Consider the following 20,561-nt stretch of genomic DNA (forward strand, 5'->3'; position numbering starts at 1 on the left):
CTTTCTCTCAGTCTCTTTTTACTCACACACACGCACGCACCAACTAAATCATCCTTCCTCCTCTCTTCATATTTCACACACACACACAGACACACAGACACACACACACACACACACACACACACACACACACACACACACACACACACAGATACGTCTGCACGCCACACTCACATAAACTCATTCATCTCTCCCTCACTCATCCGTCTTATGATTCTCCTCCCCTCTTTTTTCCTTCCTCCCTCCCTCCTCCTTCCCTCCCCTTCCTCCTTCCCTCCCCCTCCTCCTCCTCCTCCTCCTCCTCCTCCTCCTCGGTGCTCGCTGAGCTGAGCAGTCAGTGGTGGGACTGAGGCAAAGGAGGGAGGATAAAGCAAGAATAGAGACAGAAAGGAGAACAGAGGCACAGAAAAACAGATCATTATACAGCAAACGAGCAAGAGGCCGCTGAATGAATAACAAGGAAGGGATTACAAAGCGCAGGACTAAAAAAAGGAGAGAATGCCGGCTGAAGACTCTCTCTCCCTCTACTCTCTCTTTCTCTGACTCCCTCCCTCCCCCTCCTCCTATCCTTCCTGTCACCCTCCCAACTCTCTCAGAGGCTCTCCCTCTCAGGCGATCTCCTCAGTAAAAGATGGCATGAGCCCACTGTCACCCATCCTCAGCTTGTGGAGCGTTTCGTTCGCCTCATTTTCTCTCTCTTTCTGTCACTTTCTGTCTGTCTCTTTCTCCTCTGATCCCTCCACCTCTTTGCTCCACACGGGTTCAGTGCAGAGGGTGAAGAGGAGGTAGACAGAAGCTGACCTCTCCCCTCTCCCCTCCCTCCTCGCACCCTCAAGGCCCAGAGAGAGAGAAAGAGAGAGAGCCGGAGCAGGGAGCTGTCTGATGACTTACTCCAACAACGAGCTCCTTAACCCGGCCAACCACAGCCCCGATACCCACCTGCCCACCACCCTCCCATCCTCCCATAACCCAGACTCTTCTACCCATGATCCAGGACCATGTTTGGATTAAAGACTCCACACTTCTACCTCCCAGGTAAGACCATTTTTATTCAGTAGTATTTAACTTTTCTGTGGAGTCTGTGCTGGTATTCCTTGTGCTTTCAGACTGTATCAAACATGGTCACATGGCTGCAGAGAGTGAATTTCCCTCTCATTCAATCATTCCTTTCAAGGCATAATTAAGAGCTTAAGTGATGTCACATTGATTTACTGTCTTCTGCAGGTAAGAAGAGATACCACATACTCACAGATAATGCAGCCACCGTGCTGAATACTGTTTTTGTTATTATATTGTTCATTTTTAAGTGGCAAGATTTCTCAACATTTGCTCACAGTGTTGGTTCGAAGACATATTGTATGCCTTTAGTTGTGTATTTTCTGTTTTCATGCTGTTGTGGAAGTTATATCTACAATTTGAATTTTTTCCATAACGTATAACGAGTATCTGTGTACATCTTTTATTATTCATTTCACAAGTTGTTGCTGTGTTGTTGATATGGATTTTTGTTGTTAATTTTAAGCTTGATTGAATGAATGTGTAGCTGATGCAGCGGACAAAAAAAACAACTTAAAATAAAATGAAACATTGCTGAAATGAATAGTCAGTCTATGTAAATTAACTGGCAACTACTTTGATTATCGAGTGTAATTCGTAATTTTTTTATTGTTTGGTTCCTCAAATGTAAATATTTGCTGGTTTTCTTAGTCTTCTATGATATTACTGTAAGCTGAATATCTTCAGACTTGTTGGTCCAACAAAACAATTGATACGAATACGTCATCCAGAGCTTTGGGAAAATGTTTTCTGAATAATCGACTATTTAATCAAAACAGTTCAGTTTAAAACAACCGGAGCTGATTAAAGTGGAATAGCGCAATAAGGAAATATCAAATATGTGCACAAATATTTGATGTTAATTAAGTTAGGTACAGCTCTTATCAGTTGCCATGATAAAGGTTGGTCTGTTTATTATCTCTCCTTTGCTCTGGAGCTTTTTCCTGTTTTTGCCAAGCAGCCTGGACATTCAGTGTGATAAACAAGAGCAGCCAGTGTCTGTGAGGAGACAGGTATGAGGTTACCTGAGAAAGGTGCTTAAACATGCCCGGTGGCAGGATGACAGAGAGACACTGAAAAGAGAAAGGAGTGGGGAGGAGTGGGGAGTGAAAAGGCAGTGTGAAGGAGAGGATTGAAAGGGCAAGGTGAGGAGGAAAGAAAAAGGTGTGTAAACTTGGATTTTGTTCATTTAAGCAGTTAAAGGAAATTATATGAATGATAACGTTGTTGAAAGAGAACACTTCTCGCAGACGTTCCCGACGTGTCTTTCACCTGACCCCTAACCCTGACCCCTGACCTTTTAGTTGTATGGGCCAGACTGTGGTCAATGATTAAAAACCCTGCTGTGGTAAAAGGTTAAAAGAGAGGGAGGGAGGGAGGGGTGATTCGAGAGAAGGAGAAGCAGCGAGGGAGGGATTGATGGGGGGTATTAAAGGGCGGAGGGCAGATTAAACAATGTTCTTTGCCTTGTGAATCTTTCATGCTGGTTTTTGAATTATACATCTGCTTTCATAAATGATTGAATTGAAGTGATTATGTGGTGCTTTGTCATTGTTTTCATATTTGTGTGTGTGCGTGTGTGTCCTATTTGCGCGTGCATGCGAGCAAGAGAGGAGGAAGAAGAAAAATCTCTCTTGGAAGCAACAACCCCCCCTCCACCACCAACAACCCCCTCCCTCCAATCTCGCTTTCATCCTCTTTTTTCAGTTTCCTAGGTCTCGTTTAATGTCTGTGTAGTGTGTATGTGTGTGTACGCTTGAACGTCTATGTGCATGCGTGTGTGTTCGTGTGTGTGTGTGTGTGTGTGTGTGTGAACTTGATGGTGTTTTTGTGTGTAAATGGGTTTTTGTCATAGCTGGCACCTTAATACGTGTGTGTGGTGTGTGTGTGTGCGTGTGTGGTTGTGGTTGTGGTTGTGTGCACCTGTCTGTTCTGTTTGTGTTTATGTAGGTGTGTGTGTGTATGTGTGTGTGTGTGTGTGTGTGTGTGTGTGTGTGTTCTCATCATTCACACACTGGAAGATGCCCCAGCCCCCCTCCTGGTCCTAACTGCCGTTGCTGTGGAGACAGTGTCAGCCACACGCTCTCTCCTCAATGATCATTTGACAATGTAGGGGGTGAGGGGTAAAGGATTTGTGTGTGTGTGTGTGTGTGTGTGTGTGTGTGTGTGTGTGTGTGTGTGTGTGTGTGTGTGTGTGTGTGTGTGTGCAATGTGGAGCGATTACTGTGTGATTAGTCAGGGTAGAAGGAGTAGAGCAGAGTAAGGATGAGACAGGAATGGAGATTAGAGGCAACAATAGAAAATCAGGTTAATGATACATATTATCTACATGAAAATCTTTTCAATAAAACCATCAACAGGAAAAAGAAAAGTGTGAGATAGGAGACATGACAGAAAGAGAGAGAGAGTGTGTGTGTGTGTGTGTGTGTGCGTGTTACATTCACGCGTTGTTACCCAGAGCACACCATGACCTTAACATGGTATCATAAGGAAAAGAAAGTGGCATTTTGCTATCTCCCACTCTCTGGACCCCCTGGTGATATGCACCACACACACACACACACACACACACACACACACACACACACACACACACACACACACACACACACACACACACACACACACACACACATAGCAGCAGTCTACTGTTTTGCCTCAGTGGTTTGTTGGTTGATGGCAATTCAAATATCTTTTCAAGAATTGGGTTTTCAGAAATCAGAATGTATTCCCAGGAGAAGGTGCATCCAGGCTGCTGGGAGTTTTTGCACATCATGAAATAAACAAAACCATCTTTTACTATGTTTAAAGGATAAGGCTGGAAATATTCTATATTTTTCTTGTTGGCAACGAGTCCCATGAAAAGACCAAAACCAACACTGCGGTAGTCTTAGTACTTTTCAACTCCCCTATCCTGTCTGTGGCCCTCTGATTTATGATGACTAATGAAGAGGTAAAATCTTTAAAAAATGGGTCACAATATGCTTCCTCATATTTCACTAACAGCTGGCCGCTGTAGTTAAAGGACCAGCGTCCTTCCTGAACACTACTCGCATCAGTATTTGATCACCTGAGAATGAAAACAGGCTGTGAAATGTGTGGAAGTAACAGCAAAACAAAAAAAAAAAAAATTGTGAAAACAGAGCCAGTGTTTGGTTTGTCTATTCTAGGTTACTGTAGAAACATCGCGGTTCAACATGGAAGACGTCTGTAGATAAAAACTGCTTATTCTAATTAACAAAAACACCACTTATTCCCATATTCATGTGATTATACACTAATGAAAATATACCTATAAATATTATATTAAATTTCTGCCAATAGAGCCTCCTGAATGTTACACACTGGAGATGCAGCTGCAGATGAGCTACTATAGTGAGTATTTACAGAAGCAGCTTGGTGTGTGTAGGATTCTTCATAATGAAGGTACACGTCACCCAGTGTACTGATGTTTAGTTTACAGGGGAGCTCATTGCATGAAGGAATAAGCTGTATCAGCCTGTAAAGGTCCAGTGTGTAACATTTAGGAGCATCTATTGGCAAAAATGAAATATAATATTCACAGTTATGTTTTTATTAGTTTATAATCACCTGAATATAAGAATTGTGTTTTTGTTACCTTAGCAGTTTTATATACAGAGGGAGCGGGTTGTGCCACTAAATCCTACACACTGGTCCTTTAACTACAGACAGTAATTGTTAGTGGGATGAATTCATTATTAGTTTCGGTCTTTGAAAGGGATTTGTTGACATCGCCAGCTTTATCCTTTCAAATTGTTTGATGCCCAGCAGACTGAGATAATTCATCTCCAGTTCTCACAATGTCACCAGGTCAAACACGCCTCAAATGTCTGCATGAAGAATGGACACCTACTCAGTGACATTTGTGTTTCTGTCCATGTATGCATTCACTCACGTGCGCACACACATTATCCGCGGCGAGTCAATAGGGCGAGAAAGTCGGGTTGTTGACGTGTGTATTAGCCTGCCATATTTATTGGCTGCTGTGGTATTTTCGGGGGTTGGGTAGCTCTGTTCGACTTGACCTCTGCATTGATTTCCATGATATGTGTTAGAGCTACAAGGACACTGTGGCTTGTGATTTATGGCAGATGTCACATGAAAACACACACACACACACCCAGAACAACACAGACACACACTTCTCACTCAGCCTCAGGCTGCGGTATCATGAGCTCTGCATTTGATAACTTCACTCTAAATATTTTCCCTGCATTGCACAGCAGCAGCAGTTCTACATACACAAATACATACTTATTTCTCAGGCAGCAGAAGAGTAATAACTTTAAGACTTGTGAACGTTGTGGTGATGAGAAAGACTGTCCTTCTGTCCAGGTATCATTAAGGGAGGAAAACAAAATAGAGTTCAGAATCGGATGAAATTGTTCATTAAAAACAAATAAAACAACTAAAGCTCAAGTTTGAGGCAAGCTTAAATGTCATTTTGTGCTGCAGACAGACTAAAACTAGTCCTGAGGGCCTGTAATGATAGATTGATAATGCCTTAGAATTTATTGGAGTAGTATACTCGGTGTGACTCTCTTGTTTCTCAATTTCTTTATTTCTCTGCTTTCCTCATTTCATTTTCTTCCCTCTTTGTTTTTCATTTTACGTTGGTTAAGATGCCAGGTGGGCTCTGCCACGTACGTGCTGTAGTGGAGCCAGAATTTAATCTATGAATTTAGTCTTTATTTTATGTAGAACACGAGGTATTGTGCATATATGTTTTTAGTGGGTGGAGAAGCCACTGGCACGCACACACGTTTGTGTGTGTGTTTGGCCATATTTCTATTCTGTATCTATGTGGAGAGAGTCTTTGTGTATTCATGCAGGAGGCTGAGATGGGTGCTGCCTCAAAGGAAGCTGCTGTCAGGCTCTCTTGTGCTGCTAATTGTGTGTGTATGTGTGTGTGTTTGCATCTTTGTGTGCAAGTGTATGCATGTTTGTGCTCACTAGTGTGTGCTGATGAAAACAGGGTCGCGATGCTCCACCTCAAGGGCGCTGTTATTAATGAGATGAATAAAAGACCATGACAACAGCTTGATAACACAGATGAGATAAAAAAAAAAACCCACACACACACACACACACACACACACACACACACACACACACACACACACACACACACACACACACACACACAAACATCATGTGGGAACTGGGCGACTTTCTCTTGCCAAAAAAAAAAAAAGAATAAAAGTGCAAAACAACCATAATCTATTTTTTATGTTTTCTTCCCTCCAGAGACGGTGAAAATAAACCCGGAGAAGGGGTGTAAAAGAAAAGGAATGAATAAAACAACGTGTTTTGGTAATGTCTCAACCAGAAAACAAACAAGTGAGCAAGTAAGCAAGCCACTCTAATTGGTCAAAGAGCTGGTGTCTGTGTCACTAATGAGCTCTTAATTAACAGAGGATTCACTTAAAGCACATGTACACCCAGCAACAGCAACACACACACACACACACACACGGGCAAACATGCCTGCTCTGTGATGTTTACATTCATTTAGAACAAGCCAAAAGCTTTGATGTGAGATCTCACATGCAAGCACACACACACACACACACACACACACACACACACACACACACACACACACACACACACACACACACACACACACACACACACACATAGATGCATACATGCAGTCTGCCTGCTCACTGAACTGGGGAGATTGGGATAAATGCCAGCAGATTTTGACCCGAGGTGATAACGACAACTCCTGGAAGCTCTCTCTCACACACACACACACACACACACACACACACACACACACACACACACACACACACACACACACACACACACACACACACACACACACACACACACACACCACATGCACATGCACATGCTCAAACTACACACATACACTAACATGCAGAGTAAAACTGTAATAAGCAGCACGGTGTATGATAACGAGCAGATGGCAGGAGGATTAGCCAAATGAAAATACAGCAGCTAAAATTTGCCAGCATTAATATCTTTTACAGGGAGGTGGATTACTCAACACACACACACACACACACGCACACACAGGCAAACATCTACAGGGTTGAGTTAAACAGGGAGAGAGAGAAAGAGAGACACTCAGTCCTCTGCCCCCGCTGGTCCTGCACCATCTGTATGTTCATGAACCATGTCAAAACATAATTGATTGAATGTGTCATTGTGCAGTATGTGTGTATGCAGGGAGTTTGTGTGTGTGTGTGTGTATGCAGGGAGTTTGTGTGTGTGTGTGTGTGTGTGTGTGTGTGTGTGTGTGTGTGTGTGTGTGTGTGTGTGTTTGTCATGTGTTTAGGGAGAGGCCTCTACAGAGAGCAGGTTAACAGCAGTTAGATGGCAGCTACCGTCAAACAGGGCAATGTGTGGTTCATAATGCAGATGTGTGTTTGCACATGCCTTCTTTGTGAGGAGCCACAGCGTTGTAGCCAGAAGGGATGTGGTTTTCTTACACACACACACACACACACACACACACACACACACACACACACACACACACACACACAATCAATAATGTCGCTTCACTGAAGAGCCTGTTGATTATGGGCATTGGCTCAGTCTGCCACCTGGTCGCACCGTGTTAGCAGGTTCTCAGTGAACCTGCTCCTGTGACTACACACACAAACATAGACAACATGCAGGGTTACTTCTCTAATTCTGTCTCAATATTTGGCCTGTGGGCAAAAATTGTAGTCTAACGTTAAAGGGTTAAAGGGTTAAAGGGTTAAAGGATTAAAGTTCACCTAAATCTCAAAAAGGTAACTTTTTATATTTACTGAGTTTTTGAGATATCCTTTCCTGAGAGTTTAGCTGTCCCTGTAATACAATGGAGGCAGAATTTGTAAACAACAACACTGAAAAATGATATTTGTAAAGCTCAACTACTTAATCCACAGATGTCACTTTTGAATATGCTAATACATTTAATTACAAAAATGGCTAATGTAACATCATGTAGGGGAAAGCTTGATGTGAATACTTTTCTTTGTTATAGCATACATGTGAACACGGGTCCTCTTTGAACTAACAAGGTGACTGTAAGAAAAGTGTTTATCAAAACTTGATCTGATGTGAGACAGATTGATCAATATCAATACTCAGACTTAGTGTTCAACCAGTTTTCCTGAAAGGGATAGACAGTTTTAATTAACTTTAATATCTTATTAGTATCTACAGTAACCATGACATAGTTTCCAATAATAATTTAATAATTTAACAACCATAAACAAGATTCCATTCACTTTGTATTAAGGTTGCAGGGGTTCATAAAACCAAAACTATACACAAATCCGGTGATAGGTTTGTCTGTTCCGCCATCAATTTGTGCCACCATTACTGCGCTGAGTGACAGCAGCGTGGGTAGTTTGATTGACGTCAGGATGTGGCCCCCAATTACTGATGAAGGTGCCTCATAGTGTTTACATATTAGTTAGACATTTGTTATGACATTAGCCAGAAATAGAGAAAAAACTGATCCCTTGACCATTAATAAATACACATTCCTGTTTCTTTATACTTCTTTAATCACCTGGCATGTGAACATGTTGGTCCTCTGCACACCTAGGGAATCTATATAAAGTGTATGTATAAAGGCTTGTGTGTTCAGTTTTTTACAAAGTCGAAGTTTGCCAGTACTGTTGGAGCAGCTGATAACGGTTCCTCCCAATTTCCTTGACATCCCTGTAAAAAGTCATGTTACATAGAACGTGAAGGGAAAAGTAGAAAAATGTACAGTAGAAAAAAAAAGAGGGGGGGACGTAAAGACCAAAAATGCATATGCATTAAAATGTGCACATATTGTTGGGAGACGCCACCACAGTAATGGCGACTTGTTTACTTCCGGTACTTCCCCGCATTCGTGTATAACATTCCTTTAATTCAGGCAAAATTCTGTCTTAGAATCAGTCAACCCTGATCCTATTAAGCACATGACAGCATACAGCTTATAAAAGTACATCTGCAGACCAGCTGGTGTCTGACATTCAGACATTTTATGGACAGCAAGTGGCATAAAGAAAAAAAAACATGCAATTAACAAATCAGGAAGCGGTCAAATATGTTCCCACATTCTGTTGCACACATATGTACCCTCTGACACACACACACACACACACACACACATACAGTTACAGGGCACGTGTTTGCTCATGTGCGATCTCTCGCCACCTTGTTCCACTTCTGACTGTATTTGCATAATCTGCATAATGATGCCGGCTTTAATTGCCCACGCCCAGGTAAGGGATCATGTGGTTAAGTGGGAGATCATAATTATGTAAATAATTGGCCTGACCACAGCAAGCTGCTACTCTCTGCCACCCATCTGGAGAGAGAGAGGAGAGATAGAGAGAGAGAAAAAGGAGGAAGAGGAACATTATGAGAGAGAGAGGATGTAAATGGAGAAGAAAGAGGTGTGAAAAGAGAGGGGAAAGAGAAGGATAAGAGGAGGAGTGAGAATAAAAGGAGGGATGAACGAATGAGGACAGGAGAGAACATCTGGGAGGAGTGATTGCTGACAGGGAAAAGTAAGAGGAGGAGATTTAGAAAAAAAAGAGGGGGGGACGTAAAGACGAAAAAAGGATAAAAGAAGAAATGCATGAATGTCTGTATTTTTTATCTGTTGAAGAGTTTACCCACAAGTTCCTGATCTCTTTTGTTTTAATGTAATGCTCGATTTAGTATCCTCTTTTGTAGCGTGTTCCCATGAGAACATTGCCTCTGCAGCTCTAGAAAACCACAAACCTTGCAAACATACGTACACACAGCAATTTAAAATATGAAGACGATTGTTTCTGCACCATAAGACACACAACTAAACTCATATTCTATGTTTCTCTTATGTCGAAACATAAAAAAACAACAAAAACAGCTTTCTGTCATAAATAAAGGTAGAAACTAATCCATTGTAGTATTTGTTCGAACTGTTCCATGAAAGTGGAAGTTGCACGCTTCATCATGATTACGTCTCATTGAGGAAAAGAAAATATGGAGGCTACAATATAGACAACAAATATATGTATAATCTACACTAGACCTTAAGGAAAATGACATTAAGTGAGAACGAGATAGAAAAGATTTATATTACATTCCAACAATTCTTCATACTTTTAAAAAAACTTTAAAATTTCATAAAGAGAAAAAACTCCACCTGCTGATGAAGATAATCAAAAGCTCCAGTATACAGTAGCTACTAAACGGATGTGAGATTCTTCTGTCACCAGCTGTTTCCAAGGTCAAGAAGAAAACATTTAAACATGAACAAACTCCAACATAACATACTATTTACGAAACTATAAATGTGAGGATTTCCAAACTCTTAAACATCACCTATAACCTTAAATCTTGCCCCTCAGTCTTAATGTCCCCGTAAAAGACATCAGATCCTGTGAAATGTCTTTATTTCTGAAGATTATACATCTATAGAAACACACGCAAGCACAAGCACAAGCACAAGCACAAGCACAAGCACAAGCACACACACACACGCGCCAGCCACTGTATCCGCTGCACAGATGGTAAAGGCAGCAGCCCCTTCACACAGACAAAGGGAAGGTAATTCTCTCTGCAGGACGTGAACAGAGCTGGAGCTGGAAAAGAGCAGCACACATCAACACTCCCCTCCCTGTTTCCTCGTCTCAGCCCCAGGCCAACAAACATCACAGTAAACTGACAATGTGTGAGCGTGTGTGTTTGTGTGTGTGTGTGCGTGTGTGTGTGTGTGTGTGTGTGTGTGTGTGTGTGTGTGTGTGTGTGTGTGTGTGTGTGTGTGTGTGTGTGTGTGTACGCTGCTGAAATAGGCTTGAGGAGGAGAGACAGAGAAAATAAGAAAAGAGGGGAGTGAGGGAGAAAATGAGAGAGAGATAAAATGAAAAAGAGAGGGAGAGTGTAGAGAGGGAGGAGGTAATAAACAGGATTAGTGCTTATCTTTACAGCACTCTGTGTGTGTGTGTGTGTGTGTGTGTGTGTGTGTGTGTGTGTGTGTGTGTGTCTGTTTTGCCTGAGGACAGAGTGACTGACTCCAGCATTACCTTTGCCAATGTGTCTCCATCCCCAGGTATCTCTACTCTCTGGACTCCCTCTGCTTTGTGTGTGCTGGTACACAGTGTACTTTATATATGTTGCGTGTGTGTCTATATTAAAACCCCAATTACTCCGGCTATAGTTTGTGTACTCTGAGGGTGTGAGTTTATGTGTGTGTGTGCAGAGGCGAAGGTAAACACATGTACTGTAGTGTTTGGTGATACAGTAGTGATTCTGTTCTGTGCTGTGTGTGCCTGAGGATAAAGAGTGTACTCACCTTCTTGTTGCCTTTGCAGGTTGCCTTCACTGTCTGAATTGCCAATGAATCTGGCAGTAGAGTGCGTGTATGCACGTGTGTGCGTGTGTAAATGCTTATAAGGAGGGTTTAGTTGCCATTATAACGCTTGTCCGGCCACGTAGCGCCATTGTATGTGACAGTGTTTCTGTTTGTAATCTCCTACCTGACCAGAGCTAACAGGCTGCTACAGCATCTCACTTTCACTGGATGGGGAAGGAGGAATACATTTAAATAATCAGCGGTTGGGTTCATGGCTGATATTATGCCTGGCTGCTTTTGTAAATGAGCATCTGTGTGCGTGCGTCTTCATGTGAGAGCAAGTGCATCTGTTTTTTAAAGACATCTGTGGATGTCTTGGTGGATTTTTCCGTGTAGCACTACACTCTTCTTCGCCAGAGATGAATAGACAGAGAACAAGAAAGCAGGAGACAAACTGTGCATGTGCTTGTGTGTGTTTGTGTGTGGCTGCATCTGCATATAAATGTGTGTATGCTTGCGTGTGTGATGGATAGAGGGCTTTATGAGAGAGGAATAGGCTAATGACCAGGTCTCCAGAGGCAATAAGATTCCTGGAGCTATTACTGCTGGAGTTCATAATGGCCTCTGTGCTTGGCCTCTTTTACACGCTGCTTAATGGGGGATCCTACAGTCCACCGCCAAGTATAACCCACCCGGAGAATACACACCGCTGTGCGCTTTGACCCCTTGCAACACTACACACAAACACACACAAACACACACACACACACACACACACAAAAATACACGCCGCAGCACATGTTCCATCAGGTTTATCTTCTCTTTCATCCACCTGCAGTAGTACACACACAAGCTCATGTGCACATTTTACAGTTTATCTTCCTTTCACATACACACACACACACACACACACACACACACACACACACACACACACACCCACACACACGCGCACACACACACACACACACACACACACACACACACACACACACACACACACACACACACACACACTATACAACCTGTATAGGTCACAAAGGATGGAGGTGAGACACCCACCTCAGAGAAAACTGAGAGTGTCTGCCTGCAGTGCACAGCCAAACCATAAATCATGTCAGGCTACACTAGTCTCTGCAGACACACACACACACACACACACACACACACACACACACACACACACAATACTCGCTCACTCCCCCTTCTTTTCTCTTGTGTAGGTTTGAGTACAAGAGAGAGGGATTTGGGGATTATAGGGGAGCCTCACTTTTTTCTTTTCTTTTTCGTTGCTTCCTCCCGTACTTGTTGTAAAGTAGGGAAGTAGGGGGCCGCTAATCTGCGTGCATGTGTGTATGTGTGTACAAATGTGTGTGTCTGTTAGGGTGCATGCATGCCAGCTTGTGTTTATGCATGCTTGTGTGTGTGTGTGTGTGTGTGTGTGTGTGTGTGTGTGTGTGTGTGTGTGTGCGACTTTCATCAGTGAATGGATCTCAGGGAAAGACTTGAAGGAGACAGTCTATTCATTGAGGAAAACATCAAGGCTGTTTGGTGTTACTGTGTGTCTGGCATCTTAGAAATGCATGAGGAAGAGAGGAAGAGAGGAGGAGAGGAGGAGAGGAGGAGAGGGAAGGGGATGGGGGGGTAAAAAGTGAGAGGGAGAAGGAGGATGGACAAGGTAGAAATCTGCACTCGGAAGCGCAAATCGATGCAAAACAGCTGTTAAATAGCTGCAAAGTGGAGCAGCTGCTCGGGAGACAAGGAGCGAGGGATGGGGGAGATGAAGGGATGAACGATCAGGACAGAAGAGAGAGAGAGAGAGAGAGAGAGAGAGAGAGAGAGACAGACAGACAGACAGAGAGGCCCAGGGGACATGTTGAAATATTAGACTAAATGAAGCAGGCTGAGTGAATTTATATCATATGATGGCAGATGAATGTTAATGAACGCTTATAACGTGATCCTTCATACAGTATGTTTAGTAAACATCATCAATTCATTAAAAAACATCAGCAAAATCATTACGACTATTTTCTCCTTATTACATAGTACATTTATTCATTCATTCATCATCCTGTGAGGTTATTTGAGACATTTTATTGTTATAAACGGAAGTTAAATAAGAAGAAATCACCAAAATACTTTATTTTCTTGTTAAATTAACTACAATTAAATTAAATTAAATTAAATACAGTTCCCTCAAGCTCCACTCACTGTGTTGGTTTTACAGTCGGCACCTTTGGTCTCACCGCTCTCATCAGTTTCGTTTCCAGCCGCAGCAGGGAGCTATTTTAAGTGAAAAAAAGCTCTGATAAATCCACCATACTCCACCTGCCCTGCACCAAACAGCAGACAGACGAGGTGAACAGAGAGGAAGCACATTTAACAGCCAACCAGACTTTTTGTTTGGTAAATACTGGATTTACATACCTCCGGTCGACAAAAACACAGCTCAAAATGACTTCTAATGTTGCTCAATTACACTCTTAATTACATTTTTTGCGAACAAGTTCACCATCACAACCTCATGAGGTGATAATATGTCAGCAGCAGCAGCAGCAGAAGAAGAAGAAGATAAATGGTATTATTATGATCAGTTAAAGAGCCAGTGTGTAGGATTTAGTGGCATCTAGCAGTGAAGTCTCAGATTGCAACTAACTGAACACTGCTCGCGTTTGTATTTGTATTTGATGACCTGGGAATGAGAACTAGAAACTAAAGTGGCCGTGAAAACATGGAAGGCTCCATGGAAAGAGACCCTGTAGATAAAAAAACCCCCCAGCTCATTTTAATTAACAAAAACACAACATATTCCCATATTCAGGTGATTATACACAAATAAAAACACACCTGTGAATATTATATCCCACTTCTGCTAATAGCTCCTCCTAAATGCTCCACACTGGAAGCTTTAAACTGAGCAGTAGCTCCTCCTTTGTACTGTGTGTACAGCGGAGCAGCAGGAGGAGCTGACTTGAACAGATCTGATTGTCTCCAGTGGACAGTAAACATGTCCAGGCTGTGAGGTATCAGCAGTCTGGGGCCACATCTTCCTTCTCTCCATCCCTCCATCTCTCCAGGGAGTATCAGTGGAGCAGGTGCTCGCCCTCCTCCTCCTCCTCCTCCTCCTCTTCCTCCCCTTCCCTCTCCTCTCATACCCCGCCCCCTCTCTCTCTCTCTCTCTCTCTCTCTCTCGCTCTCTCCCTGAGGACAGTTAACGTGTTGTCCTTCTTCTTACATCGGTGTGTGTTGTGGTGGTATCACACGGTATATCGCTGCACACAGAGCCTGTAGTTTATCCACTAAGGATGCGCAAAAACCGTGGATTCTCTTTTCTTTGGTGAGGCGGTGAGTTTGCTTTTCTGTTTTTTTTTTATCTTGTTTTTTTTTTCTTTTGGGGTACAAAAACGTCTGTTTGCTTATGTTGTGGTCTCTAAGGGGATAATAAGGTATTTAATTCATGCGCATTTTTAAAGTTAACATGGAGTTGAATTGTGGATTTATCCCTGGGTGTCGGTTGGATATCGTCTGTGAGTGAGTGGTGACTTTAATGACCTTATGGATGATCAAACATTTAAGGGGGAAAATGAGAATATTTTATTCCCACGGACTTTATTTTTTAGTGGTCAGACTCTTATCTACTTTATTCTGTTTTATTTTTTTTCTGTGTTATGGCAGCAGTTTCGCTTTTGGTAGCTTTGTGGGCAGTTGGATCCTCACTTTGAAATCATTTAGTCTTTTTTTTTTACTTCAGTGGAGGAAGTGAAATCCAGTTTTCAGTCGAGGCTATTTTTAGAAGATCTGCGGTGGACTATAACACTCAAAGTGTTCTGTGTATGTGTGATTTAATCAATCGCCAATATGTAATCAGACTGGTTCAGCTGGACGGACAGTGTGAGGACAGCAGGAGAGAAACTGCTTCTGGTTACCACTTTCAAAATAAAGCGTCATTAGCGTGCGTCAAAATGACCCAACGTGACCAAAGATAGCACACATATCGCGAGGATAAATGCACAAGCGAGACAGCACATTGTCCTTTTTTTAACACCCGCATTAGAATATCTCCATTTAAGAAAATCTTGCGTGCTCTTATTTTGAAGTTAGAATCCAGCGCTTCCTGTTTCGTGTTGTCAAAGTGCGTGTGTCTTGACGCAGCCGCAGAACGACGCTCGTCAAAGGTGTTTGCGGCTCTTTGTCATGTTATATCTTTCTTGTAAAACTTGTTGGTGATCAAACACCGCCCCTGTTTGCTCCTGATAAACTTAAGGGACAGGAAAGACAGCGTGTTTGTGTGTGTGTGTGTGTGTGTGTGTGTGTGTGTGTGTGTGTGTGTGTGTGTGAGATGGGTTGTCACACAGCCTCGATTGGGGGGGTGAGAGGAGTCGCTCTTTAATCCGGGACCTTTAACAGTGACTGTATTGTTTGGCTGAGATAGATGCCGCCGGGCGCATTAGCAGCAGTCAAGCGGATCACGTCGCTTTTTGTGTGTGTGTGTGTGTGTGTATACAGCCCGCAGGTGGAGTTCAACACACACACACACACACACACACACACACGGTCCATGCGCCATGTGCTGCTCCTGACCTGCCGTAGACCAGCTGCTCAGCAGGGGTTACTGAGTAAACCCTCAATCTCTTTAATTACCTCCCTCTCATATAGATACTGTAAACTCATACACTCCATTGTTTGGCTTCAGTTTTTTTTTACCTCCTAAAGTTTTTCTTTTTATTTCTTTAAATTAGAGCCTGGAAATTAAGGTAATTAAAGGCCTGTTATATTTATTGGCAAATTAATTGTTAAAAGTTTAAAAATTAATCAGCATAGAGTTTGTTTTTTGGTAGGTTGCTCAGTTGTGTTTATCTAATTACCTGATCCATGTTTTTATTTATCTTGGTTTTAATATCAGAGCTTTTGTACAGTCAGTTAATCAATTGTCATTAATAATAATAATAATAATAATTATTATAATAATTATAATAATGATAATAAGAAAACTTTTGTCAAGAAAAAGCTTTTTCTTGTTCCAGCTTGCTTTTCTTATATCATAAAATAAATATCATAAATGTAAATTAATATATTTTTAATGTATTTGTATTTTAGTTTAGTAGACCAAAGAGGATATTTAGTACCAGTTCTGGATCTGGAGCTTTACATCACAAAAGGCATATTGGTCCATTAGAAAATAATCATTAGCTACACCTTTAACTACAGTATTGTAATATTCTGGCCTAGATAGTATAGATAGAACCAAACTATTCTTCTTTTGTTGTGATATTTCCAATGTGATGTACTAAAACACATTCCTGGATGCTATAAATGTGTATACTGTAGTACAGAATGAATCAATACTGAACAGTCTTCATCTTCCGTAGACTGAAGAAAGAAATAAGACGGATGAGGTGGATGAGCAGTTCAGGCTCATGTTTCAGTCCCAAGAACTAACATGAAACAGCCAAAAGTCATGTGTACAAGGCTGCTTTTTCTCATGGCTCCTAATCTACACAGCGATAATACACAAGGAAATAATCCATCAGATCTGTACACTTAATCTCCTCAGAGACAACAGTATCACCCTCTCTCTGATTTGCTGACCAGCTCCTCAGCTGGAATGCACTTCAACACTAACATCATTGTTTACTACAGCGATAGTTGTTCTGCAGGTCTTCTTTCACTGCACACACCTCAGTTACGCCCTGCAGTTAACACACATCCAACAGCAGCCCATCAGGCCAGTCTAAGTGCATCTGTTAGTCTGTTTTGTCTTCGTACACCTTTGTGCAACAAGAGTGTGTGTCTGTGTGTGTTTACCCCCCACAACCTCGTGTTTGTTCAGATGGTTGCGGTGTAGCCACCGTGGTGTCGGCACCTGGTAAGCAGAGTCGGCCTCAGGCCAGAGGAGGAGGGGGAGGAGGGGGAGGAGGAGGAGGAGGAACTGTGGCTGTCAACTGTCTGCCACAACTGTCTTTATACGCTCCCACCACCGATGCTGAACACACACAAAAATCCTGTGGGCAAAAGAGTCAGACGCAGCCAGGCGCCCCGAAAACAAACTGAGACAGAGTAAGATTGGTTAAGCCTCAGATTGTTTTATCTTTTTGCATCATCTCCGTATCAGAGCGGCGAGACTGAGCCGCACGTGGCAGAAGAGATCGATGACACAGAGGGTAAAAACAACTGTAGCCGGGGCCGTGATGGGAGAGGCTGTCAAGTGAGTGGTAGGAGGCTGGAGAAGAGGTAGCGAGGAAGGAAATGACAAGGCAAAAGAAAACGATAACGCGGACAGATAAGAGAAAAGGCTCCCAATACGGCTGCTATTTATATCTTCTTTCTGTATCTGACAGACAGCGACAAGATGCTCGTAGACAAGTACACTGATTAGAGAAACGGAGAAGGGGGTCACTGAAAGAGGGAAAGCGCCCTGCAGCCAGGAGGCCCCAGGGTTCAATGGAGGAGAGAGGAGGAAGCTCCCCCCCCACACACACTTTGCTGACAGTCCACATTTCTGCTCTAAGCTGTGGCGGGGATAATTTATAGACCTTTCACTAACATCTCGACTCTGTTATGATTGCACAGTAAACATGGCTCCGCTCCGGCGGACACACTGTTTAATATGAAACAGAGTAATGACTGCTACACTTCCTATACTTTTCTCAGTTGTTTCTTTTCCTGCTGCGTGCTGCTAATTCTCTGCTCCAGCATCGTGTGTTTTTGGATGTTGCTTCCTGTTTGTTTAGTTTGGGTTTTTAGTTTTTTTTTTTTGCTGGAGGTGTTGGTTATTACAGTATGTGATTTTTCTGCTCCATTTATCCCAGAACCATAAATGCGTGCTGGCTGTTTCGTCCCTAGGGGGCCACATGCATACGTTTTGTGACGCACAATGTCTGATTCTTGAGTCAGCTAATTGTGTATGTGCCTTTGCATGTATTTACAAAGCCGGCTTGCATGTGTGTGTTTTTGCCTGATGTCATTGTTCTGTCTCGTGTCGTTTTTCCTGACGTTTATGTTTTTTTATGCGTGCCTATTTCTGTGTGTTCGTTCTCGTGAGTGAGATGCTGGAGTGGGAGAGCGTGTTCGTTGTTTATGGATTGTAAGGAAGTGTTAAGTGTTTCTGTGCGAGCTGCAGAGTGACTGGAGCTAGTAAAGCCATTTAGCAGCCCCTGGAGTAACCCTGGAGACTGCTGTGTTGACGCCACTCTGACTGCTATTACAGACAAGTTTAAGAGGCTGTAAAACATTTGGCTATCTCCTTTCCCTCTCTCTCTCTCTCTCTCTCTCTCTCTCTCTCTGCCTCTGTGTGTGTGCTTGTCAGAGGAATTTTAGGAAAGTCTGCCAGCTATTGTAACAACAACAGTAGCAATTACTATCAGCTGTAGGAGCCCAAATAATAATGTCTTAAAACTTAAATAGAGCATATTTTGTGTTAAGAGAACACAAGTGTGTGTGTGTGTGTGTGTGTGTGTGTGTGTGTGTGTGTGTGTGTGTGTTATTGGTCTAATGTTAGGTAACTGTTCGTAAACACAAATGAGTCAATTTAATGTCTAAGTGTTAACATAGTAGCCGCCACAAGAACACACACACACACACACACACACACACACACACACACACACACACACACACACACACACACACACACACTCAGACATGCCATGGGATGAGGGTTAATGAGTAGGTAGTGTGTTACAACCTCTTCCATCCTAATGACCCATCCCTGCTTACACACACACACACACACACACACACACACACACACACACAGACATTGTGCTTCTTTAATGAGCTGACGGGGCAGAGCAGGTCCCCCCCTGCTGTCCTCACAGTCCCCCTGTGTAGTGTGTAGTTTTGTGTGTGTGTGTGTGTGTGTGTGTGTGTGTGTGTGCGTGTGTGTGTGTGTTAGAGAAAGAGAGTGAAAGTGAAAGAGAGCGAGAGAGCAGAGACACAAAGAAAAAGGTGTCAGAGATACAGGCCTCAACATGTCCTATATCACACACATCATACTGATCAGAGTGCGATTGTGTGTGTGGGTGAGTGGAGTCACACCTGGGCGTAATTTCCATTTTTGGTAAAGCCGGGGGGACTTGTGTTATTTGTTTGTGGTGTATGTTAGAATATTTTTAACCACAGCCGGTTGGTGGCTTTAGGATGTCAGTAGGTTGAGGCACCAGTGGTCTAACACTTACATACCAAAAACTGGATGAAGTTCAAGCAAAACATGATCTGTTTCTTGAGGATGAATTCTGATATCTTTGGTGATCCCCTAACTTTTCATTTAGTGCCACCAGCAGGTGGGATTTTACACTTCCAGTTCCAACACGTTATCCCTGACAGGACACCTTAAAATTAATTAGCTTGTTAGTTGATCTTAAATTTCTCCTACGGGGGATCAATAAAGGTTAAAGCTTATCTTGTTTTTTGAGATTAACGCTAATATGCTGAAACTTAGTATGTGTGCAGCTGTGTTGCTTGTTAGCTTGTTTGTAACTTACCACATGCAGACGTGCTTGCGTTAGATGTTTAAATGTTGGTATCCTAACTGGATGTACATTAGCATGATGTTTGTCTACAGTCAGCTCAAAGCAAAGCTGAGGCTGTCAGTGGTGAGAGTTCGGATTTTTATGTGAAACTAGAAGTTTCACTTTCACAGTGGTTTTGCAGTCATGTTTATTTATCCCAAACAGGCAATGTACCAGCTCAGCTGTAGCTGTTAGTACAAATCCATTGTAGGTGTAACTTGAAAACAAAAAAACCTCCAAGTGTAACGTAACGGTAATTCAAGTTGGAATTCCAAGTTGAATACTTTGGGAAAGATCTGTCTAGCCCGAGTTTGCAGTGAACAGAAGCAGAAAGACCTTTGCCTGTTTGTGTTGCGAGCATGTGGTACTAGCCTACTTCTCTCGTCTCTTTTAAAGTGTGTTAATCTGTTGAATCGACTGTTCTAGTGGGTCTCTGCTTGTGCTACGTGACCCGCCATCGAACGTGATTGCCCACGCCTACTCTAGGTGTATAGTAACAGAAAATGTTGTAAAATCAAGTTACAGTGTTCACAGACAGAAACATGAATCTGTGGTAATAGATATACAGTAAATGCCTTTGCAGGTGAGAGACTTTCTAGACAAACATCAGTTTGCTGCAGGCGTCTATGTTTTCCAGAACTGATGCCCTGGGGTGAATTAAA

The 20,561-nt window shown here is 42.6% G+C and overlaps 1 protein-coding gene across 3 annotated transcripts in view; it reads left to right on the plus strand.

Annotated features, from left to right (window-relative positions):
- Nucleotides 1-356: 356 nt before the first annotated feature.
- The window catches only part of LOC127353844 (genetic suppressor element 1), a 39,787-nt gene continuing 19,582 nt past the window's right edge, over nt 357-20,561 (plus strand). Inside the window, exon 1 of one of the 3 annotated variants that reach the window (XM_051383409.1) lies at nt 357-1,035. In XM_051383409.1, the coding sequence (XP_051239369.1) occupies nt 999-1,035 (37 nt within the window). In that variant the 5' untranslated portion in view covers nt 357-998. Of the gene's footprint in view, nt 1,036-14,575; nt 14,735-20,561 lie in introns of those variants that run through there. The other 2 variants (XM_051383411.1, XM_051383410.1) reach the window with 2 other exon arrangements.

Source organism: Dicentrarchus labrax, unplaced genomic scaffold (assembly GCF_905237075.1).
Source record: "Dicentrarchus labrax unplaced genomic scaffold, dlabrax2021, whole genome shotgun sequence".
Lineage (NCBI taxonomy): Eukaryota > Metazoa > Chordata > Actinopteri > Moronidae > Dicentrarchus > Dicentrarchus labrax.